General features: G+C 39.5%; 1 protein-coding gene across 1 annotated transcript in view; it reads left to right on the top strand.

Annotated features, from left to right (window-relative positions):
- The first annotated feature begins 22,553 nt into the window (after positions 1 to 22,553).
- The window catches only part of SNRPG (small nuclear ribonucleoprotein polypeptide G), a 33,310-nt gene continuing 31,618 nt past the window's right edge, over positions 22,554 to 24,245 (top strand). The window contains exon 1 of the mRNA XM_044083133.1: positions 22,554 to 22,729. Within this exon, the coding sequence (XP_043939068.1) occupies positions 22,698 to 22,729 (32 nt within the window). The 5' untranslated portion in view covers positions 22,554 to 22,697. The remainder of the gene's footprint in view (positions 22,730 to 24,245) is intronic.

Here is a 24,245-nt window from a genome sequence, read left to right as displayed (position 1 = left end):
TTCCTAACATAAACACTTTTTTAAAGAAATAAAATCTCTCACAGGCCAAATTACTAGTCCACCATTCTCTTGTAATACAACAACAGTAATAATAATAATAATAATAATAATAATGTTGTTGTTTGTCTTTCGGCTTTTTCCCGGTAAGGGGTCGCCACAGCGGAACTCCGGTCCGCTAATGATTGGCAGTAGATTTTTACAAAACGCCGAGGTGCCAGCTCGACACCCAACCTTCAACAAAGGCACGCCCATTTACGCACGCATGTCTTTCGAACACTACCCAACCGCGGGGAGGACATGCAGACTCCACACAGAAGGCACTCCCAAGCCAAGCCGAGAATCGAACGGGAGAACCTCTTGCTGTGAGGTAACAACGCTACCACCGTACCACCGCGGCAACTAATAATAATAATAATTAGGAAGGCAAGGTGTAGTGAATTTATATTAGAAAATAGTTATATTATTATTATTATTATATATATATATAATAAATTCACTACACCTTGCCTTCCTTAGGAGAGCAACAGACAAAATTGCCAAACCTCTTACCTTCTTTTTCAAGCTATCCTTAACTAAACTGTTCCACCAGTGCTAAAACATACCATCATCGTCATCTTTCCTTTTCCTAAGGTACATTCCCCCAACATGCACAAAGATTTCAGATTAATATTCAACCTGTGCACACTAGCCAAAATATTGGAGAAGATTCTGTACAAATAAATGGTTACACATATATGGCCTGCTCTCTTATAAGCACCATGGATTCAGACATGCATTTAGCACTTTTACAGCCATTCTCTCTGCAACTGATAATCTACAGTAATATCAACAATGGTCACATTACAGAAGGTATCTCTGTTGATATGACAGTTGCTTTGAAACTCTAAACTATAAGCTACTCCTCAACAAGGTAAAAAATTCAACTTTGTTAGGAACACCATAAAACGGTTCCAAAGTTATCTATGAAACAGAACCTTTTAAGTCCTAACAACCAATGTTCTGCAAAAAGTACCCTTAACACAAGGATCCCTCAGGAATCAATATTAGGACCCGTACTATTCTTCTTATTTACTAATGGTATCAGAATTTACCAGCACTGGATTTGACCTTATATCCTGACAACACACTGCTACTCAAATCTCATAAATCTACCTCCTACCTACAAAGCCAACTCCAATAATCATTTTCTCTGCACCTGGGTTGAAACTAACAGCACTCTCATTAATCACAAAAAGAACGCGATGCTTTTTGTCACCCTCAGAAAAGGTAACCGTTTGAAATATTGGGAACTGCTAGAGTGAGCCCCGAAATACAAAGACTAAATGAATGAAAGATTGGACTTGTATATGCCAAGTCCGAGATGCTATTTCTCAAAATATTCCCTTTTCTCTGGGTGTGGCGATCTTGACATTGGTAGATATAAGTTCAGAGGAGTGCAGAGCGGCTTCCCCACTTGCAGAAAAAAGTTTAAAGGAGAAGAGTGATTTTCAAGATTCACTCTTCTTCTGTGTTTTCAATCTTTTTTTTTTTTGACATGTCTGCACTCAGCATTTTGAGTGCTGACATTTCAATAGGAAGCTCCAGAAAAGCACAGGAAATGCCTCACTGTGTGATAACAGATAATCATAATAATAATAACAGTATTCCCAAAGTCAAAGACTACAAATATTTAGGCATTATTCTAGATGCTGCCCTCACCTTCAACATTCATACTGGCAATGTAAATAAAGTAATTATACAACTGAAAGTTAAGCTATAGAATATCTCACCTTCCCTCTCTCCAGCTGTGCATATTTCTCTAGCTAAAAATGTTCTTCTTCCAAAACTTGAATATGGATTTCCATTCCTAGTATCTCACTTCTCCTACACTACCCACATGCAGATTTGTACTACTAGCAGACCAATTCAGCCACCAATGCAATTTTCTGAAACAAGTTTACTGACTTCCTGTATCAAAAAGAACTACTTATCTAGTGGGTGCAATGATATAAAAAGTTTATTGCCCAACCCTTAAAGAGAAAACTCCCTTTTACTGAACATTCATACACTTATAGGTTCATAGGTTCATACTAGGCTATCTGCCCTAGGGCATTTATAAGCCTAGCCAGAGTTGTGTGGCTTTCACCACCCCTTAGGTTGAAGAATACTATACCCATTAGTTTGCCGTGCCTCTGTCCAGCAGTGATACAGAGATGATCCCCGGGGTAAACCTATGATCTCCCATCCACTGGTCAAGATTCCTCTTGAACAGAGCCAGCGAGGTGCTCTGTCTCACATGGACCGGGATTCTGTTCCACAGCATAGGGAGTCTCTGGGTGATGAATCTGTCCCTCCAGCACGTCCTATTTATATCCGTGTTGAGGTTTAAGTCTCTTGCTCTTGTGGCTCTGGTGGATTTGGATTTTTTGAGGTGGAGCATGTTCATTAATTCCGGGTTGGACATGGCCTTGTATGTCAGGCACAGGTCACCTCTGAGCAGACGGTATGCGACTGAATAGAGCTGGAGTTTCTTCAGTCAGGCAGCATATGGCATATTTTTGAGCCCCTTTATCCTTTTGGTGAGGAACTTTTGGGGTCTTTCCAATTGCTGCAGGTGTCGGGTAAGATACATTCCGAATGGGGCATTGTACTCAATCATTGGTCTGCTAAGTGAAGAGTACAGGGGAACAATGACCTCCCTTGATCTGGATGTGAATCCCTTCATAATCAGGTGGGCAATGTAGAAGGTCCTCCTAACCACTTTGGCAATGTGAGTGTCAAAAGAATGGTTACTGTCAACTTGGGTCCCCAGGTCCCTGATAACCTCTTCTGTGCTTAATGGATTCCCACCTATGTGGTAACTTGGGGTTACCTTGTTTTTACCAAAGGGTATGACTATACATTTTTTGGCGTTTAGCTTAAGGCCATGGCTCTGGCACCAGTTATCCATTTCTATGTGACCTCTCTGAAGGATATCTGTGTCTGATGGATTTTCAACTATGGCGCCCAGTTTGCAGCCATCTGCAAACTTTGTCAGCCACAATCTTCCTATGTTTGCCTGCACTTCTGAAAAGTAGATGCCGAACAAGAGGGGGCCCAGGACTGAGCCCTGTGGGACACCGCTTGTGACTGGCTTGGAGTCTGACATGGCACCAGCAACTCTAACCCTGTGGGTTCTGTCCTTGAGCCAGTTTGCAACCCATCTTGTGACATATGGGTTTACATTTAAGCTGGTGAGCTTTTCTATGATACCCGAGTGGGGTATTGTGTCGAAAGCTTTTGCAAGGTCAAGGTAGGCTGTGTGAACTGCCTTACCCTCATCAATGGCCTTGGTGACTGTTTCAAAAAAGTCGACCAAGTTCAAGAGGCATGATCTGCCCTTGACAAAGCCAAATTGGGTAGGATCCAGTGTCTGTAGGTCCCCTATGTCTTTATTTATGAGTTCCATTATGATCCTCTCCATAGCTTTGCAGACCAGGCTTGTTAAGCTTATGGGGCGGTAATTACCAGGGTCCGTAGAAGCACCGCCTTTGTGGAGTGGGACCACAGTTGCCGTATGCCACTCTTTGGGTACATATCCTGTGGTAAGGCTAAGATTAAACAGCAGCCTTATGTGTGGGTTTAGTTCCTCATTGAGTTTGTGTAGCACACAGCCGGGGACACCATCCGGTCCCATTGATGCTGTGTTTTTAGCTTTAGAGAGAGCAGCTCTCACCTGGGCATTGAGATGATTGGGAGGCTACACTCTGCTGGGATAGATATTTCTCCTTTTGGGGGGGGAGGGAGAAATTTTCACTGAACCTGTCTGCCAGTATGTTTGCAATGTCTGTGGGTTCAGTGATTTTGTATCATTTTGGACTAATTCTGAGCATATCTGGGAGTTTCCACCCAGATTTCTAACATAGCTAAAGAAGGCCTTATGATTGTCTTTTGAGTCCTTGGCGATTTTTCTCTCAAAGTTGGCCTTGGATGATTTTATGAGTGATCGTAGTTTTTTACTAGTATTGATCAGAGATGTCTTCCCTTTTAGGGATTTTGCTCTATCTTGTAGTAGCTTTCTCCTCTTGTTGTAAAGTTTGTTTATGGCTGGGGTCCACCAGATCGGGCGCTTGCATTTGGTGGAAAGGGTCTTGATTTTATTTGGGATTGCTTGATCCATGCAATCCTGGAGGTGCTCGTAGAAAGCATTTGTAAGGGATTCAGCAGCGTGGGTTGTGGTTTAGAAGCAGACAAGAAAAAGTTATCTTATTGAGTAGACTCCCTTTTAAGACAGTCACTGGAGAACGTGCAGTCTCCATACTGAGCAATGCCATTTGGAACAACCTACCATAATAAAACGCCAGGGGACTCACCAGTGATTCAAGTCATTCCTGGCAGATCATCTCCATAGAAAAAAAGTCTATAAGTGCTTCTGGGATAATGGGTAATATGGGTACCCCCTTCCTGAAACCTCAATCCAATAATCATCCTACTAACACTGGTCTCCAACCTTTTTTGCACCATGGACCAGTTTCATGTAAGACAACTTTCTAGGGACCAGCCATCGTGCGCATAATAAGTAAGCAGTAATGCCCAATAGGGTGCTTGTTAATGTGTAATTAATGCTCACACAGGAATGTTATGAGGCTCAATGCTGCAGGTGGTGGGCCTCTACACCCCTGAAGGGAGTTAATTACACTAACAAACACCTTATCAGGCATTATTGTAGTTAGGGAATGGGCTCTCTATAAAATTGTTGTGTTGTACTTATTTTTTTTTTTTAAGTACTGTATTTTTTTTATATATTTTTGATGTAAAATGGTTCCTCCGCCTAATGTTTCAAACTTGCTGTAGTATATGTTAATAGTGTTGGAGGAAGCATTTTACATCCAGAATATAACACTTAAAAAATATCTAGGCATTTACTTTATTTTTTAGTCTCTCACTCCTTAGAATGTTTGGTTTGTTGCTAATCATTAGAGATTGAAGTTACTAAATAATGACATACATTTGAGTTTCAGACTATTATTTTCTTCAGACGATTCATACTAGCACAACTCCATTCATTTAAGCATGTCTGTAATTTTATAAGAACAGTAATTAAAATCTGTTTCTGTTTTTGAGTCTTTGTTCCCTCTTTAGTTTGTTTATCCAGATTTCTTCAGTTGAAAGGTCCAGAGGTATGCAAACCTCTTTACTGTCACTCTCACTCACCTTCTCATGCACACCTCTGTTTCAGAAAATATATGCTAACACAAATCCTAATAATCAAGTAAAATATGTTCCTATTTTGAGCCTTTGTCTTCTGTTTATTTTAGTTTATCCAGATATTTTGAGCTAAGAGCAACAAAGCATACATTTCAGCTGTCCAGATTTTTGGCTCATATGTTTGGTCCCATCCACATAAAAGGTGTAGTTTTCTGCCAAATGACTGGAGATTGAAGTCATTAAATAATTACAGGCATTTGAGTTTCAGACTTCATATAATTCAGGTAATAACAATAACCAGAATTTGCTTGAACTGCACAAGCCTGCTCATCCTCCAGGCAAACACCTACTATCCTTTTCCCTAGCTCACATCTGGAACTCCCTGCCACCTTTTATTTGTACTCCAGACAACTGCTCTACCTTTAAGACCCTGCTTCATTCTCATCTCAAAACCCTCTGGGAATGTTCCTGCACTCATCCATGACTCACCTCTTTTTCCCATTTCTCACACTCCTTTACTTCTCTCTTCTCTTCATCATACTGAGCTTCTCTGACTACTCCCATCTTCATTTCTGTCATTTACTCCTACTCTTGCTCTATTTTTTTTCTTTCTCTTTCTTATTGTCACACCTTCCTTATATTCAGCAATTAACACCGCTTATCCCCATCCTACTTTAACTCTGCTATGATTTCATGTAAAACTGTAATGCCTACCCTGTGTTAGTTCACATTCTAACAAATGTAACAGGAATATGCACCAATGGCTTTTTTCTTATTTTAATTGACCTATTTATGTGTGTTTGTGTTTGTAATTTATTAACTGAATTTTCAGTGCAATCGTAATTTTTTTATCATGTTATGTAATACCATCGTTCTTCAGTAGTATTACATAAATATAAATGCATTGTCTTCATATTATATTGCTGTTCATGGAGCTTTTCTCGCCGGGACTCCCATTGAAAATGGGCTCTTCTTGGCCCAATGGACTATCCTGGTAAACAAACTGTAAAATAAATAATACATGCTAATGGAAACCCTGTTGTTTTTGTAACTTTCCAAGTTTATAAGAGCAGTATTTAAAATCTGTTTCTATTTTTGGTATTTTGTCCCCATTATTTGTGGCTCTGACCAGATTTCTTGTGCAGAGAGGTTGAGAAGTATAGTCAAGAGGTATGTAAACTGCTTAACTGATGCTGCTGCTGCCAGGGATCACTCTCAGTCTTCACTCTCTGTGTCTGTCTCACACACACACACACACACACACACACACACACACACACACACAGAGCCTCTTCTGCTTTCACACACGAATGCATATATACAGACACAGTCTCTTTTGCTTTCGTGTCGTGCATGCATTCACTCACATGCAGACTGAAACACACACATACGCACACACTTTTTTTATGTTTCATTTATTTTTATTTTACACTCACTAAACAGCTTAGCGAGTGTAAAATAACTGCTTGATCGATCTCACTGTTCATTCTTTCTCATACACACATACACAGTCTCTTCTTTTACACACATACATATTCTGCTTTCATGCACGCATTCACTCACACATGTAGACAGAAACATAAACACACTCATACACATACATACATACACTTTTGTCTGAACAGTTGGGTCACCAACATAAAAAGTGTTTTATTCTTTGTGTGTGGCCCAGTATCAAATGACCCACAGCCCAGTATCAGTCCATGGTCTGGTGGTTGGGGACCACTGCTACTAAGTTAGCAACACATGAAGCTGTTGAATATCTGGTGGAATACATTGTATATAGAACAGCAAATGATACTTTTTAACACCTTTATTAAATTATCACTTAAGACACAAGCAGGCATATATTACTATAAATGAAAACAAACCATGTTAATATGTTTCTAGTTATATCAGTCCAACATTACATAAATCGCTCAATTCCTGCCTTCCCTTAAACTTTTCTCCTCCTGAACATTACTCTGAATCTACTGTTCCCACAATTTCCATTTATTTCTATTTAATTTGTTCCTTGCCCATTCAAAAGATCCTACTTACAGTTCTTTTATCTCTGTTACAATATTCATTGCTTAATATACATTTGGTCTAGATTTTGATTCCATTTTCTAGTATATTTTTTGGCAGCCATCAGAATAAAATACAAGGCCTTAATATATACAGACAATTCAGATCCTGAGTCCCATCTTTATTTTATTTATTTATTTATTTTATTTTACATTTGTTGACCGGGCTAGTCTAACTGGAGATATTTCCATTTTCAGTAGAGGCCCGGGGAGAAAAGCTCCACAGAGAATACAATTAAGGCAAGCATACTAGAGTTTAAAAAAAGTTTTAAAAGACAGAAACTAACAACTCTACAGTTACTCATTATTACTAGTGAGCTTAATACTGACTCACATAGTGACAGTCACAAAAAAAATACTTATATAAATTATACTATACTAAGACTGATAAAGATAACTAAAAAATAAATAAATACTACTACACACAGTTAAACTCAAAGACATTATATTAAGTTATAAAATACTTTTGAGAGATAATAATAAGATAGTAAGTGTGAGAAAGAGAGCTAAGAATATGAGTAATAAGAAGAGGTGGGTTGAAGGAAGTACAGCAAGTAAGATAGTTAGCAAGCAAAGAGAGCTAGAAGCCAGTCTATAAGCAAGGAATAATAGGAAAACAAGTGGCAGAAGAGGAGGAAAGCCAGTTGGATAGTAGAAAAGTTTAACGTAGGAGATAGTAATGAAGTAGAGTCTAAGTAGTGAAGGATTAATCAGGTTTACTACATGTGCACAGCCAGTGGTTTTGGAAGTGAAGTTTAATGTTTAGTTTGAAAAGAGGTAATGATGCAATGGTTGTTATGTTACTAGGAAGTTGGTTCCATTTTCTACCTACTGAATTGGTGAAAAGGGAGTCGCCAGCGGTGTTATTTGATTTTGTGGAATTAGCCAATAGTTTACTGGAGGAGCGGAGAGAGCTAAGATTATTGTAGGGGATAATGAGTTGAGAGAGTATAGGGGTGTTTGTTGGATGGTACAGAATTTTATGGGCAATAGTGAGTTGTTGGGTTGCAAGATAGTTTTGGAGTTCTGGCCAGCCTAGTAGTTTCAGGTTGAGACAGTGGTGTGTTCTGTAGGGGTTTCCTGTAGCGAAGCGAGCAATGTTATTATAGCAGGTAGAAAGTTTGGTAAGGTTGTTTTTATTGAGGTTGGTGAAAATGGGACAAGCATAGAGAAGAGAGGAAAGAAGATGGGAGTGAGCGATCCAAGTCCTAGAGGAGGGAGTTAGGAATGGTCTAATCCGATATAGAGATCCTATTTTCCTATTAACAAGTTTAATGGTGTTGTTAATGTGTTGGTTGAAAGAGAGATTATTATCAATTGTAATACCTAACAGTTTAGTAGTAGAGTCGGGAGAGATGATAGTGGCATTGTTAGAAGAGATAGTGAAGTTTAAAGGGGTGGTTCTGGAGGTAGGAGTAAAGAGGAGGAGTTTAGTTTTCTTAGCATTTAGTAAGAGAAATCGACTAGAAAACCATGTCTCGACGGTGTTAAAGACATTTTGAGTATGAGATCTAAGTTCTGAGGTAGAGGATGCAGAGCAGATGAGGGTAGAATCATCTGCATATTGAATGCAAGTAGCTTGGGGGATTGTGTTTTGGAGATCATTTATGAAGAGGGAAAAAAGAAGTGGGCCAAGAATAGAACCTTGTGGAACTCCAATAGAAACTGGCAGAAGAGAAGAGATGTGGTTATTCCAGAGAACAGCCTGTTTCCTGTTAGTGAGATAAGAAGAAAACCATCTAATGGCAGGGATGTCAAAAGATAGTGATTCTAGAGTTTTGATTAATAAAGAGTGGTTAACCATATTGAATGCTTTGGAGAGGTCTATGAAGATGGCAGAAGAGAGTAGGTTGTTGTTACGGTTCAGGTTAATAGTGTCTACAAAGGAAAGAAGGGCAGTAGTAGTACTGTGATTAGGTCTGAAGCCATGTTGACTGTTTGCTATGATGTTGTGGAGAGAGAGGTGTTGTACAAGCTGATGGTGTATACATTTCTCCATTATTTTGGCCAAGGGAGAGAGGAGAGCAATAGGTCTAAAGTTAGAGTAGTCAATGGAGTTACCACCTTTATGGAGTGGGATAATGTGAGAGACCTTCCATATATCAGGGATGATATCTTCTTTGATTGTCCTATTAATGAGAATAGAAATAGGATATGCGATAGCCTTGGCAGCTTTTTGTAGAAAGAGTGAAGGTAACTTGTCCGCAGAGGGGGTACAAGGTTTTAGCTTAAGAAGGAGTCTGTATATGTAAGATGTAGAGATGGGATGTAGAGAGAATTTAGAGGAGGAGTTAATGAGGTTACATGTTGGGTGTGAGTTATTAGTGTTTAATTGATTAGCAAGAGCTTGTATAGTTTCAGTGAAGAAACAATTGAAAGCATCTGCAGTTTGTTGGGGGGTATCAGGATCAGAATTAAGTGGGGAAGGTGTTTTAGAGCGTCCTGGGGAAAGAAGTCTATTAACTGAAGACCAGAAAAGTTGTGAATTATTAAGATGGGTTTCTTGCAGATTGAAGTAGAATTTCTTTTTATCAGCTATTATTGCTTTTTTGGTTAGATTTCTAAGCTGGCGGAAGTGAAGAAGATCAGGGTTTTTTCTATGTGATCTCCATGTGGCCCAGACTTTATTTCTAGTGAGAATACGTTTTTTGGTTTCATGGGAGAGCCAGGGGGCAGCATTGGATTTAGTTCTAATGCTACGTTCAGGAGCATGCAAGTCAAGGATAGATAAAAAAGTAGAGTTAAAGTACATTACTGCATTTTCAAGAGGGAGTGTTTTTAATGGGTTCCAATTACATGCAGTAAGTTCAGACTGGAACAATTCTGGATTGAAGTGTTTGATGGTGCGTACATGTCTTATGATACAGGGGTTTGTACAATCAGCCTTATCCCTTGTTATGAATGTTAAGGAGTGATCACTAACATCATCAGGTAAAATTCCTACTTTGTAGTTATCTTTGACTTTATTTATAAGAATCCAGTCTAGAATGCTTTCTCTATTACTTTGTTTGTTGAGCCTTGTGGTTGAGGTAATAGTTTGGATAAAACCATGGAGGTTGATATGAGAAGAAGGATTATCAGCAGTAATGCTATTCCAGTCTATATTCAGGTCACCTAGTATGATAGTTTCTTGGGGATATGTGATAGATATCCAGCTAAGGTAATTTTCGAGGATTGGTATGTTATTACCAGGTGGTAGGTACATGCATATAATATAGATGGATTTTTTGGAGTTTAATTGTAGTTTTGAAATGATAGCTTCTATTTTGCTATCTTGTGTTGGAGAGGCAGGAAGGGTAGTAATATTTAGATGATTTTTATGAAGAATTGCAACTCCACCACCTTTACGGTTGGGACGGTCAAGTCTTATGATATTATAACCTTGGGGAGTAATCTCAGTGTCTTTAGTGGAGGGCTTTAGCCATGTCTCAGAGATGCAGAGATGTCAAATGAATGTATCTGTAGGAGGGAATGCATGTAAGGTATTTTGCTGTTTATGCTTTGGGTATTAAGATGTCCTATTAGGAAGGTGTTATTGAGTTTGGGTATGGTCATTAGGGGAGAGTGGAAAGTTGGACCAGGGTTAGGGTGGATATCTCCAGATTGAAGGTTAAGATTGATAGGTTTCATAGTGTGTTTACATTTTAGAAAGGTTAGAAGTTTAGTTTTGTAGTCTAAAGACAAATTGTATTTTAGGTGTGACAGTCGGTGGAATCTAGGTGGTTGATAGCTAGGTATAGAAGAAATATATGGATAGGAATTTAGAGGATTTAGATATATTGTAGTTTGTTTATGTGGATTGAAAGGTTGGACATGCAGTGGTTTCTCATAGAGGGATAGAAGGTATATTGAGCATAGGGTGGAAACTAATAGTGTGGAAAGTAAAATGTGGGATGACATGAGTGGAGCCATAGTGGAAGTATGTGTATTTACGAAAGGTGAAGAGAGGTAAGAGAGGGTGGAGTAGAAAGGTGTTGTTATAGTAAAGGAGAAGTATGGAAGAATATAAGAAAGATAACAGAGGATAGGGGTATAACAGAGACCAGAGTACAAAGAAAGAGGTAGGTTTTAGTGTAAATAGAGTACAGTAAGGTGGTATGAGTGAAGGAAGTAGAGTTTAAAAATAGAGAGAATTCAATGTGAGTGTGAGACTGAGAAGGGGTAAGGGTGGTTGAGGGAGGAGGGAGGATTGGAAGTTTAGAGTAGGGGTGTGTTCAGGGAAGGGAGGGAAGAGGATTGGAAGAATAGGGTAGGGGGTGTGTCTATGGGGCTTTATGTTTAGGACCCCTGGGGTGGGTGGGAATTGGGGGTAGGGAGGGGAGCGGAGTGAGCCCGAAGGGCGAATGGAGTGGGTTCAGCCAGAGGAGTCTGAAATTGAGGAAACAATCAGTCAAGTGTAAAAACAGCAGGTAAGTTAGAACTGGTAGAATAATGTTAGGAGGTAAGGTGATAGTAGGCAGAGCTATAGTAGGCAGGTTAAGGTCAGGATAGAGATGGCAAGGGAGGGGGATAGGGACTATGTTAGAGAGCAGATACAGGTAGAAGGCTGAAAACAGTAAGTTTGGCAAAGACTGAGAAGAGAAGGTAAGGTTATGGGAGAAGCAGTGGGAAATATAATTAGAAGTCAAAGGAGGATAGGCAGAAATGCAAGTGATAATGATAGCAGAGTAGGAATAAGGGTCTGGGCAGTACGATATAGGGAGAGTTGCTGGCTGCTAGTAGGCCTGGCCTATCTCAAAAGAATAATTTCCTTTGTTACACCCATCCCATCTCAAAATAATAATTTCCTTAGTGACACCCATTTTCTCAACCAGTATTTCTGATAGAGTACTTTGTATGGGATTTTTAAAGTCTGCCAACTCATTACACTCCCAGAACATATGCTCCAGTTACCTCTTTCTTCTCCATCACACTTTCAACATTTGCCATCTACATTAGGAAAAATTCTTTGGTGTCTGCTTGGGGGGAATACCTATGCAAACACTTCCAAGCAAAAATCCTAAAACTTCTAGACTTTGTTGGAAATGTTGGAGATATACATATGTCCTTCCTTTGTTCTCTTGTTAATTGCTTATTGAGTCTCTCTTCCCAAGCTTTTCTAAGCTCCTCTGATCGATTCTCACAGCCATTGTGAAATATTCTATTTGCCCTACTAATAATCCTTTTTTAGCAGCAGCTTCTGTTCTAAATTCAACTAAAAACTCTACCAGAGCAGGTCTTTCATTTAGGATTCCTCTATCCCTTTCTCTTTGCTTATACTCTGATATCAATCTTTGGTATGGAGAGCAGTCTTTGGCCTGCAGTCCAAATGTCTTCTTGGCCTCATCCCATTCTATTACATTTCCCCCCAGCTATTTGCTCCCAAAACCTTACTTCCTTTGGCAGTTTTGTCCAGTAAGTTCCAGACCTCCCTTGTCTATCACTACCTGCAGTCATTCCTATTGGCAAAACTTCCTTTCTCCATTCTTGAGTTGGCTTAGTTCTTAGAATACTTTCTGCTACTTTAGAAATATAATATTATATTCTGTATGGCTGTTGTTGATCTCCTTAAAGATATGCATCCAGAATCCCAGTCTGTCTTCTTATATCTTGGCCCCCCTTTCAACTTTGAATTATGACTTCCTGTTTGTGTTATGTATATGAGCCTTAGCCTAAAGCTCTGACCATCTTGGTGACTACACCACTATCACAGTAGCAGCCATCTATATTCCTTCAGGAGACAACATTCCTCTGCTCGAAAATATTCTTTCATACTTTTCTCAACACATCCCCAATGAAACTATCCTCCTTGGGGATGTCAACATTAACTGGTTAACTCTTAGTAATCCAAACTCTAATACTCATATTAATTTATATGGCTTTACACAGCTAATCTCCCAACCTACCCATACAAAGAACTCTCACACATCTAGTAGTCTTATTGACTGGGTACTTGTATCTAATCCTTCCAAATATCATAACCCTGAAACCCTACCAAACACCCTGAGTGATCACTCCCCTATAAAAGTGCTTAGGTTCACTCCCCATTTCTCAAAACCTCCTAAATTTATCACTTGTCGCAAACTCTCTAACTTCCATCCAGAAACCTTTAATGCCCTCCTCTCTAAAGTAAACTGGAAATTCCTTACCCAGCTCCCACTAGAAGAAGCAGTCCTAGCTTTCAACTCCACCTTCCTTAGCATCTTAGACTCACTTGCTCCCCCTCGCAAACTCTGAATTAAGTCCACCATATATCCGTGGCTTTCAAAAGCCACTCGTACCCTTATGATAACTAGAGACAGATTACAGAAAAAATGGTCACAAACTAAGCTCTCTGCGGACTTACAAAAATATAAAGAACTCCGAAATCTGACAAAAAAACACATAAACAAAGATAAAAAGAACTTCTATAACAAACCTCCCACAGCCCTAAAATCTAATCCTAAAAAAATTCTGGAACTCTACTAACCAAATATTACATCCCAGTAATCTTAACTCCCCCAGTCCATGCCCAGACAAGACATCTGAAGAAACTGCCACTATCTTCGATACCTATTTTATTGATTCAATGTCTAAGCTACTGAACCCTAACCCAAACTCCTCTACTAACATCTCCAACTTTTCTGAACCTACTCCTAATACTATCTCCTCAAATACCTTCTCCCTCAAACCTGTACCTACTAGCTACATCAAAACTCTACTCTCTAAATTAAAACCATGGTCAATAACAGCTGACAATATTCCTTCCACTTTTCTTCTACTAGCAGCTGACTCTCTTGCTCTCCCTGTATCTATCCTAATTAGTCGCTCTATCTCTGAATCGAAAGTCCCTTCCATCTGGAAACAATGCTACACTCTACCTATACAGAAAGGAGGTAACCCTCTGATATCTCCAACATTAGACCTATCACTATCCTCTCCCCTCTCTCCAAAGTACTAGAAAAATGTATTCATAAAGTTATGCGGTATCTAATACAGGAAAATCTGCTTACACCCACTCAACATGGCTTCAGATCCAAACATAGCACCACTACAGCTCTATTATCCTTCCTCAAGACTGTCTCTTTAGCCATGGATGACCATAAACTTATTTCTTGCCTATTCTTGGACCTGTCAAAAGCTTTGGACACTGTCTCACACTCTCTTCTGCATAAACTGCATAACCTCAACTTCTCCTCTGATACTGTTGCATGGTTCTTCAGCTACCTCACTGATATATCTCAATCAATGAGATGATGGCACTCTGCACTCTCCCCTCCTCTCCCTGTAAAAGTAGGTGTACCTCAAGGGTCTATCCTAGGGCATTTACTTTTTAATAGCTTTACTAATCAGCTCTATACCTCCTGTCCTCAGTCATCTTTAGTGCAATACGCAGATGACTCTACAGTCATCACCACAGCCAATTCTCCCTCTAAGCTCTTCTCAGCTACTGAGGCATCTTTTAACTTAGTTGAAACATGGCTCTCCAACAACCAGCTCATCCTTAACCCTAAAAAAACAAAGCAGTTACTCTTTCTACTTAAAAAGTTCAACAATATTAAACCCTCCTTCTCCACAGTCCATTAATAACACTCCAATTCAGGTAGAATCCAGTACTAAGCTCTTAGGTGTAATCATCAATGATTAGCTTACATTTGACTTTCATGTTAATAACTGTATCAAAAAGACTCATTCAAAACTAGGGCTCCTGTACCGTAACAACAAATTCCTCACCTCTGAAGCCAAGATTACTCTCTCTCTTACCTACCTTCTACCCAGTCTAATGTACAATTCTCAAATTCTCAAAAATCTTAACTCAGCACTCCTGACCAAACTTGAATCTACCTACAACAAGGTAGCTAGATTTGTTGCCCAACAAACCTATAAATCCCATCACTGTCTCTCTCTCTCTAAAACACCTAAACTGGCTTGAATTACCACACCAGCTTCTTCTCTCAGATCATCCATTATATCCTATACCAGCCTTCCTACTGTCCAGCACTATCCCCCATTATTCTCCCTCCAGACCTCTCCGAAGCTCTAGCCAAGACCTACTACAAATCTACAAACCCAAGTCTAAATTTGGATGCAACATGTACAGCTATCACCGCACTATTGCCTGGAATAGGCTCCCACTAGAAATCAGGACCCTTACACATCCTAAACAATTTAAGACAGGCACCAAAGAGCACTTTAAAAGTCACTGGTCCTGCCACTGCACTCTCCCTCCTTAAACATCCCCTACTTCTCATACCTTAATCTACTTTCTGCCCTCACTCTTCTCACTAGCTCTCTCTAATCTTCCTTGACTACTCTTTCTACTGTCTTCTAAAATCTATTAAGCAAATTGCCTCAGAGAAACATTCTATTGTAATTGTCTTGCCTTCATGCAACTACATTATGATAAAACTGGGTTTTTGTAACCACTTACCTCAAAAACTATACTAATCTTAATGACATATTTATTTTTATACATTGAAATAGTTACTCTATACTCCTGATTATTGACACTGTATAACATTGTATTGCTACTTAATGCCTTGTAATAATCCTGTAACATTGCTGTTTAATGCTAATTTATAATGAAAATTGTATAATATGTTGGAGCTTTTCTCCCTGGGCCTCCGCTGAAAAAGGGCTCTTCAGCTCAGTCGGATAATCCCGGAGAACAAATGTAAAATAAATAAATCTTGACACTTGCTTAAGATTGTAACTGTAATGCTTTGCCTAAATTAATGCACTCAGTCATATTTCATAACTCTTTAAGCGATCAGATATAACTTCTGCAACTGTAAAGCAAACTGCATACTGGAATTATTGTATAATTTCTGTAACTACAAACAAACTTCATGGGAGAATCCATGCCACAATGTATATTCTAAGCAAAAGTAAGAGGGAGAGAGCCCTAAACTGGAAATGCTCCCTCCTCAGCTTAAACAAGCAAATAAGACTTCTTATGAAGTCATCCAAAGCAAACTATGAATACAAATTAGCTTTCTCAACTAAGGACAACCATAAGGAGTTTTTTTAGTTACATCTGTAACCTAAAAGGAAAGGCCCAGATTTGTGCCGGACTGGTAGTTAGTGATACCATATATACTGAGCCTGTAGACATAGCTAACTTCTTAGCCAACAGGTTCTGTGAAAACGTCACTCCCCTGTCCCCACCACATGTACCCCATGACATCCCTATCACCTGTCCTCTACCTTGAACCTCTAAAGAGCAGGTCATACCTCCATCATCTTATAATACCTGGTCCACTCCATCCCACTTCCTACACACTTACTATTTTTCCTCAGTTAGTTCTCCTAGCTCCTTCAGATACAATACTAATTACAACCCTTCCTGCTTTTTACTCTAAGCAATACTCTCCCATTCCTAGATCCTAATCTACTATGTTTGCAAAACCTGCCTTCTACACAATCCAAATACTTTTTTTTACCTTATCCTATCTCACTCACCCACTTATGTCCAATCATTCCCCACCTTACCATACAACAAATACATTTCCCCATAACCCACACACACATCAATATTCATATCCCCTTATCTATATCTCTTCAATTACAGTCTACGTACTCCCTTTAAATGTATTTCTACCATCAAGCATTCTACTTCAGCTCTAACCAGTCTTACCACCACAAATCTCACACCACTCAAATCTGACACTAAGCAATCCAAGTTCCTCTCTTTCTTTATCCGCCAAATTACTACCATCCTTCTCCCTGGTGACATACATCCTAACCTTTCTACCCCTCCTTCAACAGCAAACTCCATTCTATTTACTTCACTAAATGCCCAAAGCATAGCTAATAAAATCCCCAATCTCCATGCCTGGCTTCTGTCTAATCAACCTGATGTCTTATCCATCTCTGAAACTTGGTTAAAAACGCACATAAAGGATACTGAAATAATATCCCCCAATTATTCCATTATTAGAAAAGACAGAACCCACAAAAATAGGTGGGGGTGTGGCCCTTCTCTTCTCATCCTCCCTCTCACTTACTCCATATACCAAACCTATTCCCCAATTCCCCAACGCTGAATTACCTTTAGCTCTATTTCAAATAAACAGAAACAAAAATATATGTATAGCCTCCCTCTACATTCCTCCTGGAGATAATATCCCAGTACTTGAAGATATTCCCTCTTGGTTCTCCACAAACATCAGCAATGAGACTATAATTCTGGGAGATGTGAACATTAACTGGACATCCATTCAAGCCCCAACAAACCCCATAAATATAAACCTCTATAATTTCACTTAGCTCATCAATTCCACAACTAGACCCTCCAGAGACTTGTCCTCAGGTAGTACTCTACTGGATCTTAGTGTCCCACTCTCATTATATCTCTGATACTGGTACTCTTCCCAATCCACTTAGTGATCACCTCCCCACTTTCACTCATCGCCTATCCTCCTCCTTACAGCTATCACACACCTATATATCCATGCGTCCTCTGAAACATTTCAATCCCAATACCTTCTCAAACTCACTAAAAGCAACAAACTGGAGCCCACTAAAACACTCCCCTTTAAAAATGCTATTTCCTACTTCAACACAATATTCCTAAAACTTGTAGATACTTTTGCCCCCCTTGCATACAAAAAGAATTAAAAGTAAAACTGCCCTCTGGTTAACTAAGAATACACTAGCCTCCATGTGCCTTTGAGATAAAGCCTGGAAAAGATACCAGAAAAATAAAATTCCCACCACCCTTAATGAATACAAAACACTTCGGAACAAAGTCAAAAGGCTGATTTTAGCTGACCATAAAGCTTACTTCTCCATACTCCAAACTAGCCACAAAATAAATCCTAAAACATTTTGGAATAGTATCAACTCCCTCCTCAATTCTGGCAGAGAAGAAAACCCCTGCCTTGATCCAAATGCTTCAGACACAGACTTAGCCACCCAATTTAACTCTTTCTTCGTCAAATCTATTACCAAACTAACATCTTCCTTCACTAATTACCCAACAGCCTCTCCTCTACCATCCCCTTCATCGTCAAGAACCCCAACCCCCCAATCTCCTCCTTTCTCTATAAGACCCATCCATATAGCTACCATAAAAAACTTCTTCAGAATCTGAAACCATGCTCCAACGCTCCCGATAACATTCCCTCCTACTTTCTAAAGATAGTTGCAGAAGCCATCGCCTTCCCCACCTGCACTCTAATAAACAGGTCAATACAAGAAGGCCACATACCCCAGCTCTAGAAAAAGGCCTTCATTATTACCCTTCACAAATGTGGTAATAATTACAATATTTCAAAATTTCGACCTATCGCCATTCTATCACCCATCTCTAAACGTCTCGAAAAATATATCCACCTACAACTTCTGCCCTATCTCATTGACAACCACCTACTAACCCCTACACAACATGGATTCAGACCTGGCCATAGCACTACCACTGCTCTCATCTCCTTCCCTGAAACTATAAATAAAGCCTGTGACTCTGGCTGTATCGTTTTTACTCTACTTGTAGACCTTTCAAAAGCTTTTGACACCATTTCTCACAACCTCCTACTAACTAAGCTCTCTAATCTAAACCTATGCCTCTCCTCTCACAGTTGGTTTACCATTTACCTCTATAATAGGCAACAAGCAGTAAAATGGAAAAAAGCCATCTCTCCATTCCTTAATACCCAGACAGGTGTACTACAAGACTCCATACTAGGTCCCCTTATTTTCAATATTTTCATAAATGATTTCCACCATTCTATTCCCAATGCAAACCTCATCCAATACGCAGATGATTCAACTATCATCTGTTCTGCCACTTCCATCCCCACCCTTATAAAACTAACCCAAGATGCCTTTAGCACCATGGAACAATGGATGTTAGACAACCGCCCAGCACTCAACACGTCCAAAAAAAAATGATGATATTCAACCCTTCTAAATCAACCACCATAGACAAAAACTTCTCCATCACTAGCCAGAGCAGTACATCTCTCAAATTAGTTTGTGAAGCTAAACTCCTAGGAGTCCTCATTGACGACCAACTTAAGTTCAACACCCATCTACAAATAAATATTAAAAAAAAAAAAAACACCAGAAAGTTGGCATGCTTTATCTCCATAATCGCTGCCTCACTCCCTCTATCAAGTTCATTCTCTCTACCACATACCTTATTCCTTCTCTACTATATGGTGCCCCACTCCTTACTAATCTACAATCCACTCAAGATGAAACTCTCCTGCTGTTACAATAAAATTGCCAAAATTCACCTCAGGATACAAATTATCTACTCATCACTGCACTGCTCTACACAAACTTCATTGGTTAGAGCTACCAAATTATCTCACCTACATTCAACTCATTCAAGCTCATGAACTCATCTTCATTCCTTCCCTCTGTCCCTCCCTTTCCTCTACCTTTAAAATGCACCTTCTAGAAAGACTATTAAGATCCAACAACTAGAACATGATTGAATTGCATACACCATTATGCCCTCCAGGCAAAAACCTTTTGTCCTTCGCCTTAGCATGCCCATGGAATTCCCTACCCCCACTTATCCGTACCACCACAAGGCACTCTACCTTTAAAAAATTACTTCACTCACATCTAAAATCTGACTAGGAATGCTCCTGTTCCCATCCCACATAACACCTTTACTTCTTACCTTCCTCTCCCCCTTACTCTCCCACCTCACATCCCCACTAACACCAAAAGGTCATTTCCCAGCTGCTTTACAGTAGGAACAAATATATTTGTAAATACTTGCTTATATTTTATAGTTCTCTTTGTGGAGTCCTGTATTTTTAGTGTGGATTTTCAATTATTGTACCTCTAAATGCCTTGTTTTATCTATATTACTGTCCTATTATGTTACTGTCAATTTATTTTTCATGAATATTGTCTTTATGGAGCTTTTCTCCACAGGACTCCATTGAAAACGGGTTCCTTTTGGCCCAATTGGACCATCCTGGTAAACCAACTGCAAATGAATAAATAAATAAACACCTTCTCTAAGGCCAAAAACACAGCATCTATAGGACCTGATAACATCCCAGGCTGCATTCTACATGGGCTCAAACAAGAATTAGCAACACCACTGGATACTGTTTTCAATTATAGCTTAAGCACTAGCTTCATCCCAGCTGAATATAAAACAGTAACTGCTATCCCCTTGCACAAAGATGGTGCATCCACTGACCCTGGGAACTATAGACCTATTAGTCTGACTAGCCTTATCTGCAAGGCCATGGAGTAAATCATCATGGACCTTATCGACAAAAATATAGGTAATTTCCAAACATTTGACCCTACTCAGTTTGGATTTGTCAAAGGGAAATCATGCCCGTTAAACCTGGTGGACTTCTTTGAGACAGTCACCAAGGCCCTGGACAAGGAGAAATACGTGCATACAGCCTACCTAGACTTAGCCAAGGCTTCTGATACTATCCCCCACTCAGGCATCCTTGACAAACTCACCCAGCTAGGTATCAGCCCTTATATTTTTAGATAGGTAGCTAACTGGCTCACTGATAAAACACAAATAGTCAAAGTACGGGAATCCATCTCCAACAGCAGACCTGTAACCAGTGGTGTTCCACAGGGATCAGTCGTGAGACCTCTACTGTTTGGAATCTATTTCTCTGAAGTACAAGCTAAAACTAAATGTCTTTGGCTGACAAAGTTTGCTGATGACTGCAAACAGGGAGTGGTCATAGAATTTCCAAATGATCTCAACATCCTTCAAGAAGGTCTTACACAAACAAATGATTGGTGCCAAAGTCATGAAGTTAAACTTAATGCAAAAAATGTATTATCACCCCTTTCGGTAAGAGCAATGTTCCTGCTAAATACCACATCAATAACAACACCTTAAGTACACACTCAGTGGTGAGAGACCTGGGCACATAGGTTGACAGCAAACTTACCTTTGATCACCATGTCTCTACAGTGGTAAGAAGGGCATTCTATATTGCTCATCTCATAAGTAAGGGCATTGCATCCAACAAAAAAAGAAGTTAGAACCGCTGTGTACTCTTCCCTCATCAGGCCAATAACTGAGTACAATGCCCCTTTTGGTATGTAGCTTTCCAAGCACCTGCAGTACTTGGAGAGACCACAAAGGTTCCTCACAAGGAAAATTCAAGGTCTTCAGCATCTGTCCTATGTGGATCATCTGAAATGACTGTCACTTTATTCTGTTTCATACAGACTACTCAGAGGCAATCTATGCCTTACATATAAGACAATCTTTGACCCTGCTTAATTGGAAATGCTGCATAGCAAGTCAAATGGTACATGGGTTACTCACTGTAAAGACCTTAACCTGGTATGCGACATTAATAGAACCTGCTGGAGGGACAAATTTGTCTCCCAGAGGTTACCACACCTTTGGAATGGACTCCATTTCATAGAGCACCTCACTGGCCCTCTTCAAACACAATCTGAACACTTGGATGGCTAATTGTAAATTCACATGGGGGGGGGGGGGTTCCACCTGTATCCCTCTTGGACAGAGTCAGTTAGTGCCGATTGTGGAAATAAGGATAGAACTTGGCTAGGCTTGTAAGGGCTCTAGGGCCATTAGCCTAGTAACGTCCTATGATCCTATGAATTGTGGACCTATTGCTGTAGTATTTGAAAGTTCTGTATTCTTGCCTTTAATGGTTCCGGGTCCTTTCTAAATAGGGCTGCCACCTTTTCAAATGGCCAAAGTGGGACATTTTTGGTACAAACATCAGATGTTACAGGCCGACACATACCCATGGCCAGTACAAAGGATAGAACTTAACTTTTTTGCCTAAATAAAAGCTTATCCTTGCAGCATTTTAGTTACTTATTCTGTTTCTTATAACATTTAGTTATTTTCAAATACAGAATAACTGTTTTATGCAACTATTACATAAAATATAGGAAATAATTTTGTCCTACAATCTCAGGACATTTGCCATTTTTACAATTTTTTGTCAGGACACAACTGCCCAAAGAGGGACAGGTGGTAACCCTATTTCTAAAAAGGTCTCTGGACCAGCTCAAGAAACTAAATAAATATCCTTTATAAAGTAATATCCTTCAAACTAAAGGAAAACCTGTTATTCTGTTGTCTTTCTAAGTTAATACGAGCAATATTTAAAATCTGTTTTCCGCTTTGGGACTTTGCGTCCTCATTGTTTTTGTCTTTGTCCAGAGTGGGAGCAGGCTTTTATGACAAAACGATGGTTTTAAGTTTTAAATACGTATAGTAGTCCATGGTTTTAAAACTTGTGTCGAATTTGGGAAAATTGACCTTCGGACTGCAAAGCCTACCCATATTGTGAGACGATAATACATTTTCCAGGTCAATGTTTGACGATGATATCTGCAGTCTATTGGTCGAGCCTTTTTTTTCTGACATCACTTGTGTTGGACGATGACGGTAGTGGCATACTCTCTTTCTTTTCTGTCGTTCTGAGTGTTAAGATTTCTGGTGGTGGATTGGACTGTTCAGTGTTTTTTTACTTTTCTTGATTTACGTGAAAGAAGTTAGATAAGAACAGCAAGATGAGCAAAGCGCACCCCCCTGAGTTGAAAAAGTGAGTCTAATAGATGCCGCCGTAAAGTCGGCTTTTATTATATGCAGTTTGGCCTACTTGTTTGCAGTTTATGATTTTTTGGCGGTAAGCGTTGGTATTTTCCAATTACAAATCACGTTTTAAATATGATAAACTTCTGACGTTAGCGTTGTTCGCGAGGAGGGTGGTAGTAGCTACAGCAAAAGACTGTACTAAACTGACACAAGTTTAAGATATGTGTTTGCACGTGGATATCCTTGAAGGGATGCACATGGTGTCCGGTATAGACTTTTGTTCAGAAACATATGGGCCAGAAGATTTTAAGGATTTACCTGATGTTCATAATTGCCCCAAGATTACTGTCTGGTGTATCACCTTAAATTGAGGCCGAGGGAATCAAACCTTGCCAGACAAGAAGCTACTTGTTAATGATCTCGATCCCTAGTATTAACTGTTGTACTATATTTCCGATTTGTATTACTGAGGAGGTGCGGCTTTCAAGCGTACTTTTATATTTATGTCGATAGACGTTTACGTTTGGAACTGTTGGTGTTGTAGTACAGATTGTGGCGATTGGAAAGCCTAGCCCCGCTTTGGAGTTCTAATTCCTCGCCACTTTCAATGTGCATAGGTAAACTATCCCGGGTATACACTTAGTTGATAAGTTTCATCCTTAGCATCGGCACGCCGCTATATGTAGGTGGGCAGAACACACTCGGAGAGGTACTAGGAAAGAGGAAAACGCCAGCTTGCAAGTAGCTATCAACTGTATTTCTTAGAATGATGACCGTGTTTTTTATTTTAAGTGCTCTCTGTTCGATTCATCTAGTGTCTCACACGTGCATATTTAATGTGCTTCTCAGGTGTCCACGTCATACATATCAATCTACATGGACTGACAATACCCCCCCCCCCAAAAAAAAAATCCTGGCGCCTAATTAGCACCAACATTGAGTAATAGGATGCTAGGAGATTACTGGTCTATCGACCCGGAGGTCATTTTAAACCCAAGTCCATAACTCTCAACCTCTTAGAGCAAGAAATCTGGACTGGAGAAAGTCTTTAATAAAAATGGGACAAAGGCCTAAAAATAGGGACGATTTTTATATATTGCTCTTGCAAACTTAGAAAGTTGATAGAATAATAGGTTTTGCATTAGCATGACTTTTTCTGAAGAGTATAAAGTCTGAAATTAAAATGTATGACATTATGTTCTAACTTCAGTCTTAAATGATTTGCCAGAAAAAACAGAGTTTTATGACAATTGGACCAAAATATGAGGGGAAAAAATCTGGACGTTCTGTAAAAAAATCTGTACAGTTGAGTGGTATAAGTCTTAACTGTTTCATCCCAGTGTAATACTATAGAAATGCTAATCAGTACCCAAGATTGTATTTAGTGATGACCCTCCTTTCCAGGAGGGTTATGGGCTCTATCCCCGGTAGGAATTTGTGTCCCATCCAGTCATCCAGGTTCCTCTCTAACAGTGTCATAGAGGTGCTCTGTTTCACGTGAATTGGTAGCCTGTTCCAAAGAC

This window comes from Protopterus annectens, chromosome 9.part0 (assembly GCF_019279795.1).
Source record: "Protopterus annectens isolate FY-2018-M chromosome 9.part0, PAN1.0, whole genome shotgun sequence".
Lineage (NCBI taxonomy): Eukaryota > Metazoa > Chordata > Ceratodontiformes > Protopteridae > Protopterus > Protopterus annectens.
This window is presented reverse-complemented; position numbering and strand designations above follow the sequence as displayed.